This window comes from Hydra vulgaris, chromosome 10 (assembly GCF_038396675.1).
Source record: "Hydra vulgaris chromosome 10, alternate assembly HydraT2T_AEP".
Lineage (NCBI taxonomy): Eukaryota > Metazoa > Cnidaria > Hydrozoa > Anthoathecata > Hydridae > Hydra > Hydra vulgaris.
Window position 1 is genome coordinate 21,100,880 of NC_088929.1, and position 8,129 is coordinate 21,109,008.

Here is an 8,129-nt window from a genome sequence, read left to right on the forward strand (position 1 = left end):
TTAGTTCAAGTTTTATTTCTTTGGTAACTATTAATTCTCCATCAATATTTGGTTTTCCACTTTTAGTTGTCTAGGATTTCAGTGTGCTTACTTTTGGACTATTTTTCTGGAAAATTTCATATATAAAGAAGCAGAAAGATGTAAAAAATACTGGTACCTAAAGGAAAAATTTGACAGCATACCAATATATTGTCAATAAAAAAATTAATTTTATCAAGAGTGGGTGATCCGCTGATGGCTTAGCTAGAATGCCCAAAGAAAAGACAACTATTGGAAAATATCAATTTCTTGCAAAACATGAAAAATCTAGAAATGTCAAATTAAAGTTCAAAATTAAAGCAAAAGTTAAATTTTTCATTCCTAACGGTGAGGAAGACTGAAGCATTAGTTTAAAATATGCTTTTTGAATAACTGCAAGAAAAGTGCTTAAATTGCAAAGTTTGAAAATGATTTTAATATTATAAAACATATGGCATCTGGTTGGGAACTATTTGGTTGGCAACTAAAGATAAACAATTTTATAAAATACATATTAAATTATAAGGAGAAGTATGACAATGCAACAACAATACAAGTTAAAGAAAGTAAAAAGTTATCAAAGTAAATCTTTCTTCATCAAACAAAAATGAAGAATCTGAAATTGTTTCCAAACATCAGAATACCCAGAAGCTTCAGTAAGTGATACTAATGACTGTGATTATCCCATGGAACCTCCTGGTAAAAAAAGAAAGACCAAGCAATATTTAACAACAGGAACTGTAGTTCACTTAGTGAAATAGAAGTTCCTCTAAAAAGTTTTCAAACAATCTGATTAAGGTGTTAACATCCCTAAGCCAACTCAATCTGTAATTTATAAACCAATCATTATAGAATCACAGAAAATGCAGCATGACCTTAAAAAAACTTTTAAAAATGAAAATTCAATTTTGATTGTAAAAAATTAACAAACAAGCTATTGTATTAAAAATCAACATCCTGAAGTTCACCTAACAGCACTAACTATAAATGATAGGAAAGCAATAAAAATATTTAATAGAATAACTGAGGTTTGGACCAATATAAACTGTCAAAAAGCAACAAACACTGGCATAAGAAATAAAGTTGTTATAATGATACATCAGAAATTTAAAGAAAATTCCTAAACCACAGTATGTAGGATGCAGCCCTCGCAATAGGGTTGGTATTTTACCAACCCTATTACTACTTTTATTTGCTAATTCAAATAAATTAAAAACGGTAAAACAAACGATATATTTAAATTCTAAATAAAATAATTAAATTAAAAACAAAAAAACAAATGGTGTATTTAAGTTCTGAATAAAATTATTAAAAAAAGAAACAGCAGAGCGAACCTTCTATTTAATTTCTGAATAAATAATTGAAACAAACATTTCTAAATAAAACAGTTAAAATAAAAACACAAAACAAAAGTTTTATTTTCTATATTATATATATATATATTTTAAATATATATGTATTTAAATTTATGTATATTTTATATATATTTTAAATATATATGTATTTATATATATGTATTTAAATTCTAAATAAAGTAATTAAAATAAAAACAAAAAAAGTTTTTAGTTAAATAATAAATTAAATACTTCGAAAAAAAAAAGGTCTTTTATTAAGTTCTTAATAAAATAATTAAAATGGCAAAACGAAAATTCTAAAAACTAACCTTTCATTTATATTGTAAACAAAACAATTTAAAAGCAAAAAAATAAATGTTATATTAACTCTAAATAAAATAATTAAAATAAAATAGGCAAAAGTTTTGTTCATTTTTCAAGTTTTTAAGCAGTTGTTTTTCTATTAACTTTACATTGGTCGTTAGCCAATTTGTTTAAAAATTTTGTGCCAATCTAATGCTGACCTAAAAGGGTTTTAGGTCAGCATTAGGTTGGTCAATTTGAATATATGGCGAGATTGTGAAAGTAGCTGTTATCAAAAATTGCAAACAAAACAAAAAAACTCTTTATTATGAAAACAAACCGAAACACTTCTTTTGAGACCCAGGTTGACATACTTTTGAAAAGATTTTTTTGACAATATTAGGGATTTTATCCCAAATGCTTGATTTGCAATAATCAAAATCAAAAAATCAAAATGCAATGATTTGAACCCAAATAACTTTACAGCTTGACATGATGGTGAAAAATGAGCTATTGCATATTTCATATATTGCATATTTAAATGCATATTTTAAATCAAAATGAGAAATGCTCTACAAAAATCATATTATTTGCTGGGCAACAGAACAAAAAATTTTTTTGTTGACCAGTGTAATCAAATGGGCATAATTTTTAGTAAAGAAAATATGTTTAGTAAAAAAAAAAAGATTTACAGAATTTAAATAAATATTTTGAATAATTTTATGTAAAATATTATAAACTTTATAAATTTTTTATTTATTATAATAATGATATAGTATATCATTATTATAATAAATAAAAACAAAGTTTTGTGTTGGTAACAATTAATATATAAAATATTATTTTGCAACAAAGTCTTTATTTCAATAAAAATTGAACTGAAATGCCTGCAAGGATAATGTGGTTTATTTTATTTGAGTTTGTGGCAAACAGAGCAAATAAGATACAACTTGTTAGAAAAAGCAATATTTCACAAGTCTAACATTATGTATATATCCTACAATAACAAAATTAACAAATAGAGCAAAATTAAAACAACAGCAATCAAAGCTTAAATTTTTATTTAAGAATTAAAACTTTTAATTTTCTTTATCCAACAAGAAAATTTAATGTGGACCACTTTAGTTTTTTGAGATAGCATTAATATAAGTCATGTGTATGTATAATAATTATAACATTTAAGTGGCATTGGTGTTTTCTTAAGTGGCATAAATTCAAAAAAATAAGGTTACACCTCCCTCCCATTTAAGGAGCCCTGAAATAAACAGTGAAACAGTGAAGATTTGAAAAGCTATTAAAATGTTGAGTGCTTACCTGATTTTGACCAGGTAGTGGCGACTTTTTTGGAACAGCTCTTTTGGGGTCAATCTAAGTATGAAAAATATGTACTATGTATTAAACTTATATATAATTTTTTCAAGTAAAAGTTTCAACTCTAACCTTTTTTCCATCGATGATGTGAGGGCAAGAGCTTTGAACTTGGTCTACAGATTTTGGATCAACAAAGCGGACAAAACCAAATCCCCTTAATTATAAATAGATAATAGTAAACTTTTTAAAAAATTTGGAATGATCTGTGCATTGCGCATATAAGTTTACACATAAAAAATTATATCTACAAAGGATTGTCCATAAATTAAGTACACTTGAAGAAATGGGGTCTACAAATAGTGTAAATGACATGGGGGGCAGATGGTCAATTATAAAAGCAAGGAGACACTAAATTTTAAAAAGTATCATAAAACATTGGGTAGATAGGCTAAAAGTGTATGTATTTTTAGGGAGGTTGAGGGTACTCAAAAAACCATATAGCAAAATGCAGGGGGGTCAGGAGGGAAGAGTGTCAAAATAAAAGCGTACATACTTTATGGACAACCCCTAAGACAGCTTAGCTTTATAATACTATACTTAATTTGTACAATGTAAAGCAACTTATATCTTGATTTAAAAACATATAATCACTGTATCTTATCTACTGAAATCAGGAGCGTAGCCAGGCTAGATTTGACACCTGACTCATTAATTTGTTACTTAATTAATTTATTTGTTACTTAATTCATTTTAAATTTATTGAGCTGCAATGAGCATATACTGAATTTTAATTCATATTATTAAGTTGTTTTTTTTTAAAGTTAATCATTAGTTTTACTTGTTTGATATCAAACAGCAAATTGCTCTAAAGTAAAATATAACAATTGGTAAAAAAAAATTTCCTTCAATTGAGTGACTCCTGTTATCAGAAATTGTATCTTTGATTATGATTTTATTTGTGGATACTGCTCATACTGGGAAAAAATCATACCGAGCTAATAAAAATATTCACACATCAAAAAAAGTAAAGATGTCAACCCCTTTCAACACTTTTGGCACAAATTTTTTCAATAGTAATGCTTAAACTTTAAAAAAAGAAACTTAATAAATATAGATGAACTCAATTGTTTCATAATTACTTTTAAATTGATTATATTACCCATAAATCATTTGAAAAGTAAACCAGAGTAACAAGATCAACTTTCACTAAGATTTTATCACCATTTTGAGTAAATACAGATTCAAAAAAATTGTTCACGTTATGAATATATAAAGTGTCATTGGGAAACATTAAAGGTTTTAATTAAATTTATAATAATATATCTGTTGAAACTTTAATTCAAACTGGTTATTTTATTGCAATTTTATGCAATTTGCTATAATGCCACATTTAATATAACAGCCATTTAGCCTATGCATTATTGCTTTTTAAAGTATTCATAAATTCTTTTTCTGTTTTATAGACATTGAAATACCCACAATAACCATTCGAGTGATATTTAAAGGACTTTTAAGAAAGTAACTCTAAGAACACCTTATTACAAAACCACCATGGAAATAGCATTTAACAAAGCAGATTTTAACTTACCAACAATAGTTTTGCAATTACAGCAAGATTTGAACTTTATATTTTTGAATCTGAGGTCTAGCACTCTAACAACTGAGCCAAAATTGCAAAATAGCAAATGGGAAGTAATTATAATTAACAAATTAAAACAAAGGCTTTTATTTTAAACAAATTAGTGTCTCTGCCCATTAAATAAGTTCAAAAAGTCACAAAGAATACAGAAGTTATCAGAATATTAGTAATAGGAAGAAAAAAAATTTAATATGCTTTTAAGAGGAGTAGCAATGATGTAGCAACTATTTAAATTAAAGGACTCTGGTTTAAGATTAAAAATTGATTTTTTTTTGTTGTTGTTCCAAAAGTTATAAACTTTTGGAACAAAAATATTTAATAAATATTTACCAACTTACCATGCTTCTGTAAATGATTGATGTTATCTTTAATCTCAAATTTTTTTTTTTATTCTACCTTGTTGAACTGCAATGCAGAATAATATTTTTTGTGTGTATTTCTAACAATAACAATGCATTTTATCTATGTGTTTATACTTAAATGCATGCATTTAGGAATAGACATGTAGATAAAATGCAAATATAAATACTAAACATTAACATTTTTAGTCTAGTAAAAGATTCCATATATATACACAAATATTTGTTTACACACTTCAATTTTTCATATTATTTTTTGTAACTATTTTAGTGTCATTTAAATTTGATTGTGGTACTATTACACTTATTGTTGGTAGAAAATGTGTTAAGTAATAAGAAAGCAATAAGTTATCTGTGGTGATACATAAATGCATACCTCCATAAACACTTACTGAAAAAGAAATATAGATTAAAACAGTGTGGTTATGTACACAAATAATTCAAACCAATTAAATATTATCCCATAAAAACTCTATCTCAGTCAGACTAAGAAAAGTTCAATCTAATTTTATTTCTTAAAAGTATAAACTTTTAAGTAACAAAAATAAATAATTAAGACAAAATAGCAAAATTCCTTCCAAATTGTTATATGCTTAAATGGGTTTTTGTTCAGAAAATTAATAAGAATTTAAACAATTTTTTTTTTCTTTTTATTGAAAGTAACTATGAAATAAACATAAATAGATATCTGTACTCAATTACATTAAACTTTATTTCAGTTACTTTTTTTTTTTAATAGTAATGCAACCTGGTTTGCAAAATGGTCACTCAATGATAACTTATACAAACAGAAATATATATACATAAATATATTTTAATTTATAAAAATCAGTTGATACTGATACTTTCTAAAATAAGGCATTTATGTAGTCATAAGTTTATTTAAGTGCTGAATCTTTTTTTAACACTGAACTAAATATACCTCTAATGCTTAACAGTAAATCTCGCTTGGTGATAAAAAATAAACCAAGCAAATAAAAAGTTTTTTTTGAACGGAAAAAAAAATTTGTAAATGTACTTTCTATTTAATCCATAGTAAAGTTTTACATTCTTTTTCCTACTTTTAATAAGCCAGCGTATGTCAGCTTTTTTTTAGAATTTAAAGTAAATTGGCCTTATTTGCAACTTTTGACTGAATTTAAATATAACTTCATTATAAAAAATAATTATAAAAATATATATAATATATATATATATATATATATATATATATATATATATATATATATATATATATATATATATATATATATATATATATATATATATATATATATATATATATATATATATATATATATAATATATAAAAATACATATAACTTCATTGTAAAAAGTCAACTTTAGTCTAATTTTTTGAATTCTAATCGGTAAATAAATATAATCTCTCTAAATGTTATCTATTTAAATGCTAAATAAAAGTGGAATAAAATGCCATTAATGTATTGTAAAACTTTTTTTTTTTGTTTTTTTTTTGTTTTGCTTTTGAAGTTGAAAAAAGTATAATGTCCGATTTATTTTTTGAAGTTGAAAAAAGTATTATGTCCGATTTATTATTTTAATTACATGTTGGAAAGTTTAAAAAGAAAAATCAAAAATATCAGTCAACAACTTATTTAATTAAACTATATTTTAAAACTAAGTGCTTAATCTTTTCTGAGAAATTTAGCCGAATATCGCACAGGACTCACCTCCTCAATGCCTAATATTTACTAAATGTCAAATATTGCCTAAAATAAATTAAATATTTTTCTTTACGTTAGCAGGAAAACTAGGCGGGTGTATGAATTTTAATTTAAAAAAATTTACGTTTGCACAAAAACTTATCTTGCGTCTACTAAAAATGAGTTTTTTTTTCTTTTGTTATAAATTCGATGGCAATAGTTTAATCGGTTTCAGATAAATTTAATAAAGAGCAGGTGAATCTGGGAATGCTTTGAGTACTCGGTGCGATTAAACAAATTCACTTTAACTGAACATTTAAAAGGCATTTCAAATTTGTTTGGTCATGTTTCAGTGGCTTCTACCTATTTACATTGGACGTTTCACTTGAGCACAATTCTGCCCACTGTAATTGTAAACAACGATAAGTATCAATATTTACTTCAATTACTTTTAAAAAAATTATCTCCGAAAAAAACGTTTGCAAATTTATTAACTTAATAATATTAAAAAATACTTTACCATTAAGATACGTACCTCGATCGTTTTGTAACTGAATCTCGCATTACAACACTTTCTTTGACCTCACCAAACTTTTCAAAGTAACGTTGCAAAATATCTCCACAAAAAAAAAAAAAATATATATATATATATATATATATATAAATATATATATATAAAAACTTTTTTTTTTTAAAAAAAAAAAAGTCTTTAAAAATATATAATTTTTTGTTAAGATAATACAGAAGTTCTAACTGTAAGATATCAAGAAAATGATCAAACCAGTATGATTCGCCATTGGAGTATAACAAAGAGCTCAAAAAAGCAAAAGGAAAACAAATTTGAGAATAATATTTAGAAAATAACAACAAGTGATGAGAATTGTTAACATATTTATATATTATTCGATATTCACGACAATTTTTTTAATCAAAATTATGGCTTGATACCTGCCGTTGTCTGGCTCGGCAGTCCTCCAATAAACATCTTCCTAAAAAATATTTCTGTCTAAATAAAACTTTGCGTTAAATATTACTATAATATTTTTTTAAATTTATCATTATTAAAATATGCATTTAAATATTAAATTAAAAATACCCTGGATCGGTTTCCATTGGATTCAAATCGAATTCGGTGTTTTCTTCATCTTCCATTATGAAAAAAAGTTTGGGACCATTTATTTGGTATTACTATTAATTTAAACAATAGTAATTATCCTCTAAACAAAAAAGTAATCAACTCCTGATGTCTACAGACGCGGCACTCGACACGTGGAATTTAAACTATTTCAACAATTTCTTTATTATTGTTTTATATTTGGCACATTCGTTTTTTTTTCGGCACCTTTAAAACAACATAAAACATTTTTGATTGGCCGAACATAAATTAAAGTGCTACATAAATGCCATAGCGAAATTGAAAGGTCTTCTGATATTTCAGTATTGTAATTGACAGTTAATGCTTTTCAAAATGATCGTTTATGGTGACTTTTAAGTGACAAAT

At 25.0% G+C, this 8,129-nt stretch overlaps 1 protein-coding gene across 2 annotated transcripts in view; it reads right to left on the reverse strand.

Moving 5' to 3' along the window:
• LOC101238546 (RNA-binding protein Musashi homolog 1) overlaps positions 1–7,919 on the reverse strand; it is a 48,291-nt gene extending 40,372 nt beyond the window's left edge. Inside the window, exons 1-5 of one of the 2 annotated variants that reach the window (XM_065807481.1) lie at positions 7,725–7,919; positions 7,577–7,617; positions 7,164–7,245; positions 3,096–3,180; positions 2,970–3,023 (exon numbers count right to left, since the gene is read on the reverse strand). In XM_065807481.1, coding sequence (XP_065663553.1) covers positions 2,970–3,023; positions 3,096–3,180; positions 7,164–7,245; positions 7,577–7,617; positions 7,725–7,780 — 318 coding nt within the window. In that variant the 5' untranslated portion in view covers positions 7,781–7,919. The remainder of the gene's footprint in view (positions 1–2,969; positions 3,024–3,095; positions 3,181–7,163; positions 7,246–7,576; positions 7,618–7,724) is intronic. The other variant, XM_065807482.1, reaches the window with a different exon arrangement.
• Positions 7,920–8,129: the final 210 nt, after the last annotated feature.